This window comes from Ochotona curzoniae, unplaced genomic scaffold, assembly GCF_017591425.1.
Source record: "Ochotona curzoniae isolate NIBS_2020 unplaced genomic scaffold, NIBS_Ocur_1.0 contig_3527, whole genome shotgun sequence".
Taxonomy (NCBI): Eukaryota; Metazoa; Chordata; class Mammalia; order Lagomorpha; family Ochotonidae; genus Ochotona; species Ochotona curzoniae.
Window position 1 is genome coordinate 734,872 of NW_024465897.1, and position 18,513 is coordinate 753,384.

Here is an 18,513-nt window from a genome sequence, read left to right on the forward strand (position 1 = left end):
TCTGAAACAATGAAAGCAGAGCTGAAGGCATCTGATTGCAAGGTGTACTTTAAGGAAGGGTCAGCCTGCGGCTTAACAAGTTCACCCACAACAATGACTTCTCACACGGGCACCAGTTCACGTCCCAGCCTCTCCACTGCTAATCCAGCCCCTGCTAACGCAAAGCAGCACCAGGTGACACAAATGCTTGGGCTGCTGCAACCGGGTGGAACCTGGCTGAATCTCCCAGCTTCTGCCTGGCCCATCTCTGGCTATTGCAGCCACTTGGGTGGTGATCCTTCGCTGCCTCTTCCCTCCCTCTATAACTCCACCTTTCAAGTAAATATTTAAAATAAAAGCAAACAAAGCCCGATACTGCCACAAAAATGAACATGTGGACCAATGCAATGGATTAGAAACCCCAAAGCTTCATACACCTACAATCAACTTATCTTTGACGAATGAACTAAAATCACTACCTGTCTCTTCAACAATGGTGTCGGAAAAATTGCATCTCTGCATCACAGGGATGAAACAACACCCCTGCCTTACCCCGTACCCTAAAATCAACTTGCAAGGGAGAAAGGGTCTGAATCTATGACCCTTGACCAGCAAATTACTACAGGAAAGCATAGAGGAAATTCTCACCGTCCCAGGCTAAGACTTGTCGGGTAAGACTCCAGAACCAGGAGCAAGCCCAGGCAGTGCCTCAGCAGCCTCATCCTCTGCCTTGCAACCCCCACATCCCATAAGTCCTGTTTGTTCCTGCTTGTTCCACTTGCAACGCATCTCTTTACTAATGGTCTAGGAAAGCAGCAGAGGATGGCCCAGATTCTGGACTACTGCACCCACATGGGAGACCTCCTGGTTCTTAGTTTCAGCTCAGCTCAGCTCTGCTCAGCTCTGACCATTGTGGTCATTTGGGAAAAGTGAACCACCTGATGGAAGACCTCTCTGTCTCTCCTCCCCTCTCTGTAAAATCTTTCAAATAAAAATGAATAAATCTGAAAAAAAAAAAAAGACTGCAGAAGCACAGGCACAAGAATTAAATCCAGGCAAGAAGCTTTTACACAACAAAGAAAATACTCAACAAAGAGGCAACCAACAGAATCAAGAAAATATTTGCGGGCCCCGCGTGGTGGCGCAAGTGGTTAAGGTCCTCGCCCTGCACGCCCGGGATTCCATATGGCCACCGGTTCTAATCCCGGCAGCCCTGCTTCCCTCCCAGCCTGTGGCCTGGGAAAGCAGTCGAGGACGGCCCAAAGCTTTGGGACCGTGCACCCGCGTGGGAGACCCGGAAGAGGCTCCTGGCTTCGGATCGCATAGCATCGGCCGTTGCGCTCACTTGGGGAGTGAATCATTGGACGGAAGATCTTCCTCTCTGTCTCTCCTCTCTGTATATCCGCCTTTCCAATAAAAATAAATCTTTTAAAAAAAAAAAGAAAATATTTGCAAACTATGCATCTGAGTATGGGCGGATATCCAGAATATGGCCTGGCACGGTAGCCTAGTGGCTAAAGTCCTTGCCTTGCACACGCTGGGATCCCAAATGGGTGCAGGCTCTAATCCTAGCTGCTCCACTTTCCATCCAGCTCCCTGCTTGTGGCCTGGGAAAGCAGTCGAGGACGGCCCAAAGCCTTGGGACCCTGCGCCCACATGGGAGACCTGGAAGAAGTTCCTGCCTCCTGGCTTCAGATTAGCACAGCTCTAGCTGTCGTGGGAATGAACCAATGGACAAAAGATCTTCCTCTCTGTCTCTTTTCCTGTATGTACATCTGCCTTTTCAATTCAAATAAAATAAAATCTTTAAAAAAAAATAGAGAAGAGAGAAGTGTTCAGTCCACTGCTTCATTCCAGATGGCCATCCCAGCACAGGATGGGCCAGGCTGATGTCTGGAGCCAGGAGCTCTGCCGGGTCTCCCACCCATCTGGGCCTGCTTCTCCAAGGCCCTGAGCAGGGCGCCTGCATTGCATTTGCAGAGCTGAGACACTGCAGCATGTTGTGTTGGATGCATGCTGATGGAAAAGGCCTTAGTGGACAGAACTGGTGGAACTGGCCTGCTGCAAAAGGCAACCCTCCCGATTGCGAAGCTTAGCATGCCTCAGCTGGGGACTGGTTACTTCGGTCCCATGTTGGAGAAAGACCCTCTGTGGAATGAGTCCTAATGTAATGATTATACGGAGGGGGGTGTGGCTTCAGCTCCTGGCCCTCAGCGAGCGGCATCCCACCCTAATCCTAAGGGTAGATGTAGATTCAGCTCATCTTCTATTGCTACTTCTCACTGATGAGACACACAAGACTTGTGCATTCCAAGTTTGTAAATTTCTGTTTCATCTAATGGGTCCATCTTGAAGCCAGAGAGTTTCCGGTCAGTTCCCATATCTGTGTCCCCCATTATTCCGACTAGCTGCTGGCATCTATTTGCCTTTCAAGGTTGGTTTCTGAACTTCAGTTGACTCACAGCAGCAGGCTGGATGATCGTTCAATGGGATGCAGACCCTGGGAGGCTCAGGTGGCCAGCCTCCCAGGCACATGGGGGACTTAGGCAGCGGCATCCCCCTAAGCCAGGCGGGCTGGCCCCTGCACCGCCTCGCACAGGTACCTGAAACCCAGGAGGATCTTCTCCAGAGAGGTAGCCACTGACGCAGGGGCCATGGCAGCCCTCGCTCTGTGCTGTTCGTAACCCCCTAGGTCCCGGGCATTCTTAGCCAATGTCACGGCACACACTCACCGGTTCCCGAGATCTGACATCTCCATGCACCACGAAACAGCTGGCTGCTTCCCATCAGTGAGACCAACTGCAGTTCTGAAAAGGGCAGGGGTTCCTGGTGGGCTCATGGGACTGTGTCACGGGGAAGACACTGACAGCAATACTGCCACTCTCAACCCACAGCCATCCCCGAGCCTGTCTGGACAGCACGCTTGGGAGAACCAGGGCTACCCTAGCCCCATGTCCCAGCCCCCAAAAGCTGGTCTGAGTGGAGTGGAGCATAGCTCACAGATGCCTCCCAAGCAGGCCACAGTGAGTTACCCCCACAGCTGATCCGGATGGGAGTGAGTGAGTTAGTTGGCTCCTGGCTTCTGCATAGCTTAGCCCCAGCTGTTGTGGATATACGGAGAGAGAATCAGTGAATGGAAAATCTCTCCCTTATCAATCTTCCCCTCAAAAAATCTATATAATCTTTTTCTTCCCAAAGTCAATACTTTCTACCTGATTGCTTCTCAGAAGCATTTGCCAAACCCCAGGCAGTTGGCCTGACAGCCCAGACATCAAGCAATAGGCGAGTGCCTACAGTGAGTGTGTGGGCAAGAGAATTCACATGCCAGGTGTAGGGGTCTATGCTAGCAGGCTTAACATCTGCCTGCAGTACTGAGCATCCCATAGGGGTGTCAGTTCAAGTCCCCACTGCCTCACTTCTGATCCAGCACCGTACCAACATGCCTAGGAAAGCAACAGAGGGAAGCCCAATTCCTTGGGCCCCTGTACCCACATGGGAGATTCAGATGAAGTGCCTAGTCTGGCCGAGCCACAACAGTTAAGATAATTTTGTGCTTGAACCAACAGATGGCAAGAACTCTCTTTGGCTGTCTCACTGTGTAACTCTAAAAAAACAAAAAAAAAGTCTCATTGAACCACTCCGAATGGTGGGCAATCTAAAGTTTTTGCGTTATTCTGGAATTTTCTATAGCTGACCATGGGTAACTGAAACCCCAGGCAAGGGGGAATTACTAGATTCAAATGCATAGAACCAAAGAGTGGAATTGGGGCCCGGCACAGTGGCATAGGGGCTAATAGGGCTAATAGTCCTCACCTTGAATGCACCAGGATCCCATATAGGTGTTGATTCTAATCCCGGCAGCTCCACTTCCATCCAGCTCCCTGCTTGTGGCCTGGGAAAGCAGTCAAGGACGGCCCAAAGCCTTGGGACCCTGCACCCGTGTGGAAGACCTGGAAGGATGTTCCTGGCTCCTGGCTCCAAATTGGCACAGCACCAGGAGCTGCGTTCACCTGGTGGTGAATTATTGGATGGAAGATCTTCCACTCTGTCTCTCCTCTCTGTATATCTGACTTTGCAATAAAAATAAATCTGAAAAAAAAAAATGTTTTCCCTAAGATGGCTGGGAAGGCCAAATCTAGCTCCTAGGAATGCGAGGCCTACAGGACTACAGCGGGATCCACACACCCCTGACCACCTCCAGCGAGTGGCCTGTGTTCCAGGACACAACAGCAAACCTACCTAGGCAGATTCCCTGCTACCCAGCTGGACAGCTAAGGAGCTCCCGAAACTCCCGATCCAAGCACATCTCTGTGTTTAGCCCAATGTCAGGCCCTCTGTGCGATGCCGAATTCATCTGCCAGACATTTGGCCTTCACCTTCAGGTCCCTCAACCTGGGGTAACATGTCAATGGGGCACAACACCTGGAGGAAAGGCCAGTTCCGAAGACAGGCCGTGACTGAACCAAGGCTGGATGCCAGCAGTCCAGGCCAACTTGCTTGCGCAAGGGGCCACTCGGCACACGCATGCCTCCAGGACGCTGGGCCAGGTCACAGAGCTGCCCGATAGTCGCACTTTTTTTTTAAGATTTATTATTTTTATTAGAAAGGCAGATATAGAGAAGGAAACACAGAAAGGTCTTCTGTCTGCTGGTTCACTCCCCAAGTGACAATGGCCGGATCCGAGCCAATCCAAAGCCAGCAGCCAGCAGCCTCTTCCAGGTCTCCCACATGGGTGCAGGGTCCCAAGGCTTTGGGCCGTCCTGGACTGCTTTCCCAGGCCACAAGCAGGAAGCTGGATGGGAAGTGGAACAGATGATATACACACTGGAACCCATATGGGATCCCAGTGCTCGCAAAATGAGGACTTTAGCCACTAGGCTACCACACCAGACCCCTATTCTGTACTTCGTATCCCACACTGCACTATAAGCAAAGTGTACTTGTCCTACCATGAAGAATGGAATCACTTGAGGAGCAGGGATTCCCGTACCTCACCCTGATGTAACTGCAGGCCCAGAACGGATCCTGGCCCCTACTGAGAGCTCACAACGTTCTTTCTGGATGAGTGCAAGCGCCTCTTACGGCCTGGGCCATCCCACCCGATGCTCACCTAAACAGGCCCAAATCCGCAAAAACAGGAGCACTGAGCACCTCAGCTGCAAAAATTTGCTCAAGGATAATAAAGTCAGCCAGACCCAAGGCCTCTGGAGAGCACCCGGCCTGGCCCGACGGAAGAGGCGTGGGCCTCCCTGTTGACCATCGAAGGACAGTGCTGAGCCTTGGTCCCTAATGAAACCACCGTGGGGTGGGGAGAGGAGCGGAGGGGAGAAAGAAATTCCTGCTGGAACAGAGAGGAGGAAGCAAGACACAAGCTCTTCAGAGAGGGGCGACTTTTATTTGAAGACAGCAAACCAAACCCCCCATTTGTGGGTACATCTGTAATCTGCAACAGTTAAAAAAAAAAAACAAAAAAGAGCCCAGACCCCAAAGGGCCTGGGGAGGGTCGGGGAGGGTCAGGCCACATAGGGGAAGCGGAGCAGCAGCCCTTCGTGAGGCTCCAGGTGCAGCTGCTCCAGCGCGAGGGCGGTGCCCTCCTCGCGGTCTGGGTGGGTGCTGAGCAGCAGGTTGGCCTCGGCTGGCAGGCTGGCGCTGGCAGGCAGGTTGGAGGACCCCAGCCTGGCTGACAAGCCCACGTCCCCAAAGTTGAGCACTACCAGGAACCGATCATTCTGGTCCCAGTGGCGGACGTAGGAGAAGAGGCTGTAGCCGGTGGAGAGCACGTGGAAGTCGCCGTGCAGCAAGGAGCGCTCCTTGCCCCGCTGGTCACTCAGCCGCCGGAAGAGGGACAGGACGGAGTTAGGGTCTTGGTTCTGACCCTAAGAATGATGAAGACATGGCAGAAGGGGTGTCAGGGTACGGCGGGATGGGCAGGTCTGTACCAGCGTCCGCCCACCCTCTGCTGGCCAGGCCCGCTTACCTTCACCGTCATGTTGGCCCCCACAGAAGCGCTGGGCAGGCTGGCTTCATCCCACAGCATGACTGGGGCCTTGGCAGGCTGGAGGGCAGAGACAGCGCGCTCATCTCACACGCACGCCACACCCGGCTTTCACGGGACCAGGAGGCCCCCCAGGCCAGGCTCCTGTGCACACTGTCCCTCAGCTGCCAAGAGCCACGTCCCTCAAGTCTTCGCTCAACTCCCTCCTCAGGTTTTCTTTTTACATAAGATTTATTCATATGAAAGGCAGCATACAGATCTCCCATCTACTGGGTCAATTCCAAAATGACTTCAGTGGCCTGGAACTCAATCCGGATCTCCCACGTGCTGGACGGGGACCCAACTACGTGAGCTGCCTCCCGGGAACTGCATTACAGCAGCAAGATCTCATGTAGGGCCAGGATGGAACCCAGCTCTCTGGCGTGGTACAAGTCCCACGTGGAGCCACCTGCAGTACCACATGCCAATCCCAACCAACCTTAAAGGAAATGGAGGACTGGGCTCAGCGCAATGGCTTAGTAGCTAAAACCCCTGCTTCTTTTTTTTTTTTTTTTTAAGATTTATTTATTTTTATTGCAAAGGCAGATATGCAGTGGAGGAGAGACAGGAAGATCTTCCATCCGATGGTTCACTCCCCAAGTAACCACAACGGCTGGAGCTGAGCCAATCAGAAGCCAGGAACACCCTTCCAGGTCTCCCACACAGGTGCAGGATCCCAAGGCTTTGGGCCGTCCTCCACTGCTTTGCCAGGCCACAAACAGGGCAGGGAGCTGGATGGGAAGTGGGGCTGCCGGGATTAGACCAGTGCCCATATGGGATTTCGGGCATGCAAGGCGAGGACTTTAACCACCACGCTATCACTCCGGGCCCAAACCCCTGCTTTCTAAAGCACCAGGATCCCATTTGGGCACCAGTTCGTGCCCTGTCTGCTCTGCTTCCCATCCAGCTGCCTGCTTGTGGCCTGGAAAACCAGCAGAAGACAGTCCAAAGCCTCTCTCTCTCCTTTTCTCTATAAATCTGCCTTTCCAATAAAAATAAACAAATCTTAAGAAAACACAGAATCACAGAAGAGATGGCCAAGGTGCAAAGGGGTAAAAGAATTTGCCCAAGGCCACACGGCTATGAACTATGCGACTCACCAGGAGCCAACCCCAGCTCTACCCAAAGACTGTCTTTCAGGCACCACCCACAGGACCCAGTGTACTGGGCAGAGAGCACACGGTACCTGTCCAGGAAGCGTGGCCTGCAGACCAATCTCATCCCCGTAGCTGAAGACAGGGGTTCCGGGCAGGGTGAAGAGCAGCAGCTGGTAGAGTCGGAGGAGTTGAGCCGGCACAAAGGAAGTCAGCAGCCCAGCCTGTGACAGCTGCGGGGACCGAGACACTGGTGAGCCCCAGAGTCCACCTCTGCCTCCAGCCCCAACAGGCTCCCTGCTCCCACCACTCCCAGGACTCACGCTCCAGCTGCACCAGTGACTGTCCGTGGCATTCAAATACTGGGTGACGAGCAATTTCGTATCCTCGGCAGTAAAAGCAGAGGATGCCAGGTAGGAGCTGGTCAGCAGAAGGTCCTTGGTGGACTCGAGCAGGTCCAGGGTCGGACGAAGGCCAGAGGACCCAGTTCCTACAAGTAGGAGCCTGCAGCGGGCAGTGTCCGGGTTGGTACAGGACAGCAAATGGAGGAGACTGGAGGTCAACAGAGACCCCTGGCCCGGGAACCACCCTCGTCGGGACCCAGCTCTGTACGACAGGGCTCCCACAGGGGAGACGACGAGCCCGGGGAAGGGTCGGCTGGCACCCACCTGTCTTCCTTGAAGCTCTTAGTGATGTTCTGCCAGTCGGCCAAGTGTGAGGCTGCATTCTAGGAGGAAAAGGTGGAATCAGGGACCAGGGAGCACGGCCAGGGCCTAACTGAGGCCCTCGGCTCTCGGGCGTGCTTGGCCTCTCGCCTGAAAAGAGAACTTACCGTCAGATTCTCCACATCCCGAACTTGGAAGCCATACACGCCAGCCTTCAGCCAGAAATCCAGAGCTTCCTGCAAGCAACACAGAAATACAAAAGCTATTGAGGGCCTGGTACAGTAGCCTAGCGACTAATCCTCACGCTGCATCCACTGGGATCCCATGTAGGAGCCAGTTCATGTCCAGTCTATTCCAGCTCCCTGCTTGTAGCCTGTGGAGGACAGCTCAAAGCCTTGGGACCCTGCCCCTGCGTGGGACTCCCAGAAGCCCCTGGCTTTGGGTCAGCTCAGCTCCGGGCACTGAGGCCACTTCGGGAGTGAACCGGCAGATGGAACATCTTTCTGTCTGTCTCTCCTCTCTGTAAACCTGTCTTTTCAGTAAAACATATAAATTTAAAAAAAAAAAAAAAAAAAAAAGCTATTGACAGCTGGACCATGGCCTGGGAAAGCCACTCATTCTGTCCCAGAGCCCCTCTGCCCCCCAGTCGCAAGGCTCCACTGTTGGTGTCCCTATAAATCAGGCAGAAGCAGCAACAAGACTCCAAGTGTTCCCAGAGCCAAGTTTTGAGTTTTGTGAGAGCACAAGAAAGAGCTAGTCAGAACAAGGCCAAAGAGTCAAAGGTTCAGATGCAAAGCACAACCCCAGGAACCGCGGGGCGGTAGGGACGGAGCTGAGACGTCCGGCTCGGAACAGGCTCTGGCTCAAGTCCCGCTGCTCCCCCGGCTGGCTGGCTCGAAGCAGAAGCCCCTTCCCCAGAAGCCCTTTTCAGCCCCAGGGGCTTCTCCTCTAAGCACCATCTTCTTTGTTTTTTTCTACTGTGCGACCCGCTTCAGTGCCAACAACCTATGGAGAAGAGGCCGGGCAATGGTTCGGGGCCAGCTTGCTCTGGCATGGGACACTATGAGAGGTCCAGGGCGACGGGCCTGCCATAAATCCAAATCCATGCGGTCCAATCTGCATTGTCACCCCTCGTGACGCACCCTCTGCCTCCAGGTGCGTCAGCAGGAAGCTGGACAGGAAGTGGAGCAGCCGGGACTCAAACTGCCTGCTCTGCCTCCCTTCCAGCTCCCTGCTTGTGGCCTGGGAAAGCCTTGGGACCCTGCACCAGTGTGGGAGACCTGGAGGAGGCTCTAGGCTTCTGGTTCCTGGCTTTGGACTGGTTCCGTTCCAGCCACTGTGGCCACCGGCAGAATGAACCAATGGATGAAAGATCTTTCTACCTCTTTCTCTCTGTATTTCTGATGTTAAAAAATTTTTTTAAACTAATTTATGTAATTTATGGTTCGGGCCCTGCCATCCATCTTCATGAGAGACCCAGGCTGTTGCCAGATGTTACCCCAGATGTTGCCAGGATTTGGGAGCTAACCAGCAAATATAAGATCTTTGTCTCCTCTCACTACACCCATCCATTAGGTAAAGATTAAATGTCTAAAACATTCTCGCTGGGCCCAGGGCAGTAGCCTAGTGGCTAAAGCCCTCGCCTTGCATGTGCCAGCATCCCATACTGATGCCAGTTCTTATCCCTGCTACTCCACTTCCCTTCTAGCTCCCTGCTCGTGGCCTGGGAAGGCAGTCGAGGACGGCCCAAAGCCTCAGGATCCTGCGCCCGCATGGGAGACCCAGAAGAAGCTCCTGGCTTCGGATCAGCTCAGCTCCAGCCGCTGCAGCCACTTTAGGAATGAAGCAGCAGATGAAAGATCTTTCTGTCTTTCCTCTCTGTAAATCTGACTTTCTAATAAAAATAAATAAATCTTTAAAATGTAACTCCATTTCTTGCCCGGTGTCCTAGACCCCGGGCCCAGGGAGTGGAGGCCACACTCAGAGCCTGTGGAGACTACGCTGGGGAAAGGCGACTGCCGGAGCAGAACCACAGGGCACCTGAAGCCACCCCCACTCAGCTTTCCCGTGTGCACGTGAGACGCGGGCACACTGGGAATCAGGAAAGAGCTATAACACACTTGGCACAGTCCCAGACATAGGAAGCCACCGGGGCTTCCACTTTCAGACTGGGCTCTGCTCCAAGCACATCAAACAAGCGCTGGGAAGCCAGTCGGGACAAGATTCCCACCAGAAAGGGCTTCCTCTCTCCAAAGGGAGACAGCTCAAAGCTGCAGTGACATCTGACCCTGTCTGATCCACAGCCTCAAGGAAATGAGGAAAAACCCGAGCGAGTGCCCTGCAGGCCCATCCTTCCAGGCCCGGGAGGCCACATTCCTGCACTCCCGCCAGGGCCCGCCTAGCATTCCGACTCCCACCACCACCACCACCACCAGCTGCAACACGCACCTTCATCTTGGCGGCCACAACATCAACCTGAGTGGGGAGGAACCAGGAGTTCTCGCCCAGGTAGTTGGGGGTGAGGTCCAGAATGACATGGATGCCTGGAACAGTGGGCAGGAGGAGGCACGCGTGAGATTTTTGAGGGAGCAGAGGGAACCACCTGCACCAGAAGGTACAAAAGCCCGGGGCTGAAGCCTGGCAGACCTGCTCTCCTCGAAGCACACACACACACACACACACACACACACACACACACACGAGCTCAGCCCTGAAAACGAAGGCCACGCTGGGGACCCTTCTATTGTGCTTCCCTACTTGGCTGCAGCATGGTTTTCAAGTCTTTCCCCCCCCCCCCAATGTCTCCGTAAGTGTAAGTCTCCATTTTGCAAACAGGGACACTGAGGCATGGAGAAAAGCCTGCTGATAGCCCAGTGAAGTAGGTACCCTCAAACCATGTAACACCCATTTTATCCTGGGGACCCTAACAAACCTCCCCCTGTGTCTGGCTGTAAATGTGAGGTAAGAGTGAGCCAGATAAAACCGCCCTGCTTGCCCCACCAGCTTCCCGAGGACACCCACTTTTCTTGTTGGCAGCCAGCAGCAAACTGTCAAAATCTTCCCTGGAGCCCAGAGCCGGGTCGATGGCCTTCAGCTCGGTCCCCTCGACATCGTCCTTCTGATTCTTGTGAATGGGGCCCAGCACCAGGCCCTTCACCTTCAGCGAGCTCAGGTAGTCAAGGCGATCCTTCAGACCTGAAGGAGGTGCAGGAGAGGATGAGGGGTTAACGGGCAAGGCTCCCCGCTGAGGGAGGGCGGGTCGGGAGCCTCAGGGCAGCTGATGCAAGGTGCCTGCCTCTTGACTGCACAAACCGGTTGTGACCGGCTCCAGCCGCCTCCTCCTGGGAAGGGAGGATGCTGAGTCAGCCCGCCCAAGACAAAGTTCCAGAAGGGAACACAAAGGGACAGCGCGCGCGCCGGGAGGGCAGCAGGGGCGAAGGGGGTGGGCGCTGGCGACCCGAGGGGCCCAGGGCCGGCCTCGCCCTCACTCACCCGCGAGGTCGCCCGAGTCGCGGGCCTGGAAGGCCTGCAGGTCGCCGACGCGGTAGAGGGCGCCCCTGTGCCACCAGTGCTGAGCGGGCAGCTCGCGGCAGCGCGGCGCCCGCACGATGATGACCACCGCGCCGGCCAGCATGCCGAGCCAGCCGAGCCAGAAGAGCAGCAGCAGCGCCCAGCGCGTGCGCACCCAGCCGGGGCTGCCGGCCACCTTGAGCAGCTCCTCCTTGGACAGGCCCGTGAACTTGGCCCCCGGAGCCGCCTCCGCCTCGTCCTCGGCCACCTTGATCTTCACCAGCCCGTTCTTCTCCGCGCCGCCCGCCACGGCCGCCTCGGACGCCGCGTTCATCGGCTGCTTCTCGGGCTCCAGCTCGTTCAGCTCCACCTCCTTCATATCCACCTCGGTGTCCTGGTTCATGGTGCCTGCGGAACCGGCGACAGCCCTCGGTCAGGCGGCGGCTCGGCCCCGAAGCGAGCGGTCTCGTGGCCCGTGTGACTGGGCTGCGCGTCCCCTCCGGCGTCTGCGGGGCGCGGGCGCCGGGCTGGGCAGGGCGCCGGGGAGCCCCGCCCCGGGCCGCCCCTTTGAGGTGGGGCGCGGGAAGACCCGGGAGTCCCACCCCTGCGCGGCCTCTCCCCACCCAGCAACCTGCAAATCAAGTGTCCTGGGGCCCCTCTGCGGGCTAGTGACCACCTGGAGCAGCACACTTTCCGCTTGCCCCACACCCCCACTGGCACTCAGAGAACCCCGACTTCTGCCTCTCCCGCCCCGTCCTCTCCCCGCCTGCTGGAATTCGGCTTCCCGCAGGGCCTGCTTGCTCGCACTTGTCTCAGCTGGAATGTGTGGTAGCTAATTCAGCAAGCACCAACTAGTTGCTGGGCACTCCTACATTACAAGGGGTGCATCCACTTGACTGAATTTGAGGATGAAGGGCTGAAGACGCGGGGGAAGGGACTGCAGCAATGGGAACCCACCCCAGAAGCCAGGGCCAGTCCCCTTCCCACCTGGCAATGCCAGGCCCCACGGCAGCTGGCACTGTAGAGGCTCCGAAGCCTTCCTCCTCCTCAGAGGTCCCGGGGAGGGAAGCGGTACTGACACAGGGTTCCCAGCTGGGACTAAGACATCAACAGGGTGAGGTGCCAAGGCTCTCAGGGACTGCCCGTTCCTGAACAGGGCCAGCTGGGTTATTTTCAGAGCTTAAGGAAACAGGTTCTTTCTCCCCTCCCACCTAGGCTGGACGCCAGGATTGCTGTCTGCTTGGAAACCAAAGATGTGAAGCAACAGAAAAAAAAAAAGGGGGGGGTGCAAAAGTCTCATCCTCTGCCATGCCCCCCAAAGCCTGCACACCCCCTCCCCTTCCTACTCCCGCATGGGGCCGGAGGCTGGGGCTCCTAGGGGATGCAGATAACAGGGCTAAGGTACCCCGGGCATGCCCGATAAAAAAATGCCACCCAGGGGTTTCTGCGTGGACTTCATGCCCAGCAGGAAAGCTCAAAGTTCAGAAGCAGGGCCAGGAGCTCTCCTTTAAGTCCTCTGACAAACACCCCAGAATGTCCTCACTCAACACCTGGGGGTGGGGGGGTGGCGCACGACTCTAGGTGGCTGAAGTCAATTTCCTAACTTACAGCCCCAGTTTTGTCAGGGACTCTGCCCTCCAGCCACTCCAAACACCCCAGCTTCTCCAGGCCTCTCCACCACTGCAGACCGAGCTCAAGTGACAGCTTATTTTGATTCCCCAGACAGAATTCCTTTCCCTCACGACGCATCTACCTCTGCTACATCCCTGGTCCCATTAATTCTTTCTTTAGATGTTTGCCCTTCAAGACAAGTGGCTGGGACCCTACACTACTTGTTTATGAGCCTGCAGGCAGAGCATACAGTAGCTTTGCCTGGTGGCTTCCCAGAGTAGATGAACTATGTCAGTCAAACTCGAACTTGTCACTTCTTAGGAACTGCAAAGCTGAGAATGTATCTTATCAAGGTGATTCTGTGTAGGCAGGAAAACAAGAAAGACTTGTAAATGTTCAGGCAGTGAGGACAGGAAGACAAAGGCGGGAGGCCAAAGGTCTCCATGGATGCCAAGAAATCTAAAGGTTAATATTTACAATAGGCAAGCCATCTAATTTATAAAGAATTCAGCTTTCAAGAGAAAGCTTGTCCTGCTCCATGGCTTAGTGGGTTAGGCTACTGTATCCCATATGGGCGTGACTTCTGATCCCATCCCAGATGCTCCACTTCCAATCCTGCTCTCCACTTTTTTTTTTTTTTTTGAGATATGTCTATTTCTATTTGAAAGGCAAAGTTACAAAAAGGGACAAAGAATCTCCCACCCACGGGTTCACTACACAAATGGCTGCTTTGGGCAGAGGTGGGATGGTCCAAAGCTAGGAGCCAGGAGCTTTGCCAGGTCTCCCATGTGGGTGGCAGGGACCCAAGGCCTTGAGCATCCACTGCTTTCCAAGGCCATAAGCAGGGAACTGGGTGAGAAATGAACAGCCGAGTCTTGAACAGGTTGCCCATACAGGACGCCGGCGCCATACGCTAAGGCTTAATTGGCTATGCCAGAGTATCAGTCCTCCAGCTTCCATTTAATGCCCCTGGCAAGGCAGAGGAGAACGGCTCAAGTGCTCTGGACCCCTAAAGATCAGGATGAATTCCTGGATCCTGCCTTCAGTTTAACTGAGCCCCAGCCAACACAGATCTATCTGCAGAATGAGCCAGCAAATAGACAAATCAATATATAATTACAGGAAATAAATAAAGCAGTTCAGCCATGCAGAGGCAAGAGGACATGGGACATGGCACCCCGACACCTTTCACTCAGGTAGACAGGGATAGGGCCTTTGAATGCAAATGCAAGTTAATTTCTTACAATAAGAAACAGAGATCTTCCAAGCTCTGGTTCACTCCCCAGGGGCCGCAATGGTCAGAGCTGAGCCAATCCCACGCCAGGAGTCAGGAGCTTCCTCTGGGTCTCCCACATGGTGGCAAAGGTCCAGGTACTTGGGCCATTCTCCACTGCCTTCCCAGGCCACCAGCAGGGAGCTGGATGGGAAGTGGAGCTGCCAGGATTAGAACCAGCGTCCAGGAGATCCTGGCACTTGTGAAGATTCAGCCATGGAGTCATTCCACAGGGCCCTCCTTTTTTTAAAATTGGCATTTCTGTATTCTCTCTCCTTTCTCCCAGCTAACAGTCCAGCATGCAGTGCCTCTTGCTGCCAGATGAGGGCAACGTTGCTCCTCCAGCAAACGCTATGGCTGTCAGCGCAAACCCACTTTTTCTGTGCTAATCCCTCCGAGTCAAAGTGGGGCATCCAATATAGGTACATTCACAGCAAGTAGAGCTGTGGTTATGGAATTTCAATATGGAAGATGAAAAAAAATGTGGCGATTGATAGATGGTGATGATGGCTGCACAGCAGTGTGAATTAGTTAGCCCACTGAAACTGTAAATTTAATAAGTGTTTTAGAGAAGCCCAGTACAACAGCTCAGTGGCTAAATCCTTGCCTTGCAAGTGCCACCATCTCATCCAGTGTCCGGTTCTTGTCCTACCTGCTCCACTTCCCATCCAGCTCCCTGCTTGTGGACTGCGGAAGCAGTCAAGGACAGCTCAAAGCCTTGGGTCCCTGCTCCCGCGAGGGAGACCGGAAGGAGGCTGCTAGAGCTCCTGACCAGCTCAGCTCTGGCCACTGCAGCCAGCAGATGGAAGATCTTTCCCATCCCTCTGTCTGTAAATCTGCCTTTCCAATGAAAGCAAATATTAAATAAATTAATTAAATAATGCATTCACGGGGACCTGACACGGAAGCCTGGTGGCTAAAGTCCTTGCCTTGCATGCACCAGGATCCCATGTAGGCTCCAGTTTGTGTCCCACTTGCTCCACTTCCCTCCCAGATCCCCGTTTGTGGCCTGGAAAAGCAATGGAGGATGGTTCAAAGTCTTGGGACCCTGCCCCGCATGGAGACCCGGAAGAGACTCCTGGCTTTGGATCAGCTCGGCTCCGGCCGCTGCAGCCACTTGGTGAGTGAACCAGCAGATCGAAGATCTTTCTGTCTCTCCTTCTCTCTGTAAATCTATCTTCCCAATAAAATTAAATCTTTTAAAATAAGAATAATAATGTATTCAAGTATTTTCATCTATTTGAAAGGCAGAGTAGCGGAGAAACAGACAGAGCTTCCATCCGTGACTCGCTCCAAAGGGCTGCAATGGCTAGCACTGTGGTGCCAAGGGTTCCGCTGCCACCTGCAGGGCAAGCTAGTCTACTTCTCTGAAGCTCCTTCTGCCGGTAACTCTACCTTTCAATTTGAAAAGAAAAAGAAAAAAGAAATAAAGACATAAAAAAGAGAAAGAAGGAAAATGCTTGAACAGCAGGGTTAGGCCCAGCCAAAGGCAAGAGACCAGAATTCCCCCCCAGGACTCCCTCATGGGTGACAGGGGCCGAAGCACCTGTGTTAGCATCACCTGCCACCTTCCGGGACATATCCGCCGGGAGCTGGATCAGACACAGAGCAGCAGGGATTAACATTAACAGTCAATACCCTCGACTAATGTTTTTCAACACATTTTTCTCATTTGCCGTTACTCACCACCCTACTGCTGAAGTCAACAAAATACATGAGCACACACCCATACCTCTACAAATACATACATTCCACTCTCTTGGGAAATACATCCTTTGTTCACAGAATGTTTTCTTCCTACCTTATTTCAAGGAAAAAAATAATCAAGACTCAACTATTTTGGAGATCATGGAACTTGTGTATTTTCAAATTTAAATCTGGGATGGGGAAAGTAGACAGCCTTGTGTGTATCAAGCTAAATTAACACCTTTGACTTAGGCATTCCATACGCACTCCAGTTCTAGTCCCAGTAGCTCCACTTTCCAACCAGCCCCCAGCTAATGTGCCTAGTGCAAGCATTACAGGATCACGCAAGGCCTCGGCATCCTAAACCCGCACAGGAGACCCAGAAAAATCTGGCTTCGGATCAGCCCATCTCCAACTGGCTGTGGCGATTTCACGAGTAAACCAGGGATGGAAGATCTGTGTCTCCCTCTTTTCGTAATTCTTTCAAGAAAGAGATCTTCCATTTGCTGGTTAGCTTCTGAAATGGCTGTGACAGCAGAGCTGAATGGCGCTAAGCCAGGAGCCAGGAACTTCTTCCCGGCCTCCCACACAGAGCAGGGGCCTAAGGACTTGGGCCGTCCTCCACTGTCTCAAGCTCATTAGCAGCTTGACAGTAACTGGAGCAACTGAGACTCACACCAGTGTTAAATGGGATGCCGCGTGTAGCGGTGGGCTCACAGCACTGGCCCCAAACAAATAAACCTTTTTCTTTAAAGGTAGATTTACAGAGAGAAGGAAACGGAAGTATCTTTGATCCGCTGGTTCACTGCACCAAATGGCAGCAAAGGCCAGAACTGAGCTAATCCAAAGCTAGGAGCCAGTAGCTTCTTCCAGGTCTCCCATGGCTTTGGGCCATCCTCCGGCAGCCCTGCTTCCCATCCAGCTCCCTGCTTGTGTCCTGGGAAAGCAGTCGAGGACGGCCCAAGGCCTTGGGACCCTGCACCCACGTGGGAGACCTGGAAGACTCCTGGCTCCTGGCTTTCGATCAGGGCAACACCAACCGTTGCGCTCACTTGGGGAGTGAATCATCGACAGAAGATCTTCCTCTCTGTCTCTCCTCCTCTCTGTATATCTGCCTTTGCAATAAAAATAAATCTTCTCTCCCACCGGCTGTTTTTACCCAAGCTGCTCCAACTTTCCATTCCAGCTCTCGTAGAATGGCCTGGAAAAGCAGATGGATGGCCTAAGACTTGCCCCTGTGTTGCAGACAAGGAGGCTCCTGGCTTCAACGTGGGCCAGACCCAGCCATCACAGGCACTTGAGAAGTGAACCAGCAGATAGAAGACCTCTCTGTACACTCCTCTGTAGTTCTTCAAAACAGATCCTTTAAAAATATATATACAGAATGGGCCTGGCACAGTAGCCCAGCAGCTAAAGTCCTCGCTTTGCACGCACCAGGATCCCACATGGGCGCTGGTTCATGTCCCAGCTGCTCCACTTCCCATCCAGCTCCCTGCTTGTGGCCTGGGAAAGCAGCCGAGGACGGCCCAAAGCCCTGGGACCCTGCACCCGCGTGGGAGACCTGGGCTTCGGATCACCTCAGCTCTGGCTGTTGTGCTCAATTGAGGCCTCCATCTCCTCTCTGTAAACTCCAACAAAAATAAATACATCTTTACAATTCTCTGCCTCCACCCCAGAGCGCCCCTTCCCCTTCTCAGTTTATTTTTATCCCAGCACTTAGCTGCTAGGACGTACTGGTTTGTCTACCCCGTATGTCCCCCACGGAGCGACAGGACACTCTGTTCCCAGCAGTGCTTGTGTGTCCAGCAGGTGTTTGTCCCTGCCACCCCTCCATCGCTTCAAAAAACCGCATCCATTTCTTTTTTTTTTCTAGTCCCTACCTTGTCATGGACTGAACGACCTCACTTTTGGCCCACAGACGTGTTCTGGTTAACTAGCACGCACTTAGACACTCTGAATTCTGTTAAAGAGCTACGTATCTTACCCGAGACGTGTTCTAGCACCCAAACAACCAACCAGCCGAGCTGGGGGAGAGCTATGCAGCTCCCACTGGTCTAGATCCCGGCCTGACTTCTCCTCATTGCTACTAACGCAACACCTGCTAGCACAGAACCTTTTCCCACGTAAGAAGGGACCTGCCGCCCCGTACCTGGCTCGCCCCCCGCGCCGAGACCCTGGACATCAGCCCCCGAAAGAGCAGCGGGCGCCTCGCGAGGATCCGACGCCATGCCGGCCTCCGGTTCGGAAAGCTCGGGGTCCTTGGGCTCCATGGAGGCGGATCCCGCACACGGGCTTAGGATGAGTGCAGACGAGGGGGTTTCGAGGCAGGGCCGAAGGGTGGACGGCGGGGACCGGCAAGGACCGTCCCTCGGTGATGCTCGCGCACACTCCCAGCGGACCGCTGCAATGCAGTCGACACGCCTCCGCACTCCCCAACAGCGCATGCGCGCCTCCTTCCCCTCCCCCGCGCCGCAGCTTCGCAGGGAGCATGCGCATCGCAGGACCCCCGTCTCCCGCCCCGGCCCCGACTCCCGCGCTCTCCTTCTGCGCCTGCGCCCTGCTCAGTTCCGCCCCTACATCCCATGGATCTTTGCGGGATGCTATTTAAGCGACTGCAGGCGGGGGGATCGGTCTCGTTTTCTCTCCGTTTTCCCACGGGTA

General features: G+C 54.4%; 1 protein-coding gene and 1 non-coding gene across 2 annotated transcripts; both read right to left on the reverse strand.

The window, feature by feature from the left end:
- Nucleotides 1–5,354: 5,354 nt before the first annotated feature.
- SLC3A2 (solute carrier family 3 member 2) lies at nucleotides 5,355–18,251 on the reverse strand. The gene is made up of 10 exons (XM_040981902.1): nucleotides 18,002–18,251; nucleotides 11,265–11,690; nucleotides 10,794–10,967; nucleotides 10,221–10,315; nucleotides 7,940–8,008; nucleotides 7,776–7,834; nucleotides 7,431–7,611; nucleotides 7,200–7,340; nucleotides 5,957–6,034; nucleotides 5,355–5,855 (listed from the first exon to the last, which is right to left on the reverse strand). The coding sequence occupies exons 1-10, from the start codon at nucleotides 18,120–18,122 to the stop codon at nucleotides 5,493–5,495; spliced, it is 1,707 nt and encodes a 568-aa protein (XP_040837836.1). The 5' UTR covers nucleotides 18,123–18,251; the 3' UTR covers nucleotides 5,355–5,492.
- LOC121157672 lies at nucleotides 8,748–8,880 on the reverse strand. Its single transcript, XR_005884092.1, has one exon. It is a non-coding gene; the product is annotated as a small nucleolar RNA SNORA42/SNORA80 family (small nucleolar RNA).
- Nucleotides 18,252–18,513: the final 262 nt, after the last annotated feature.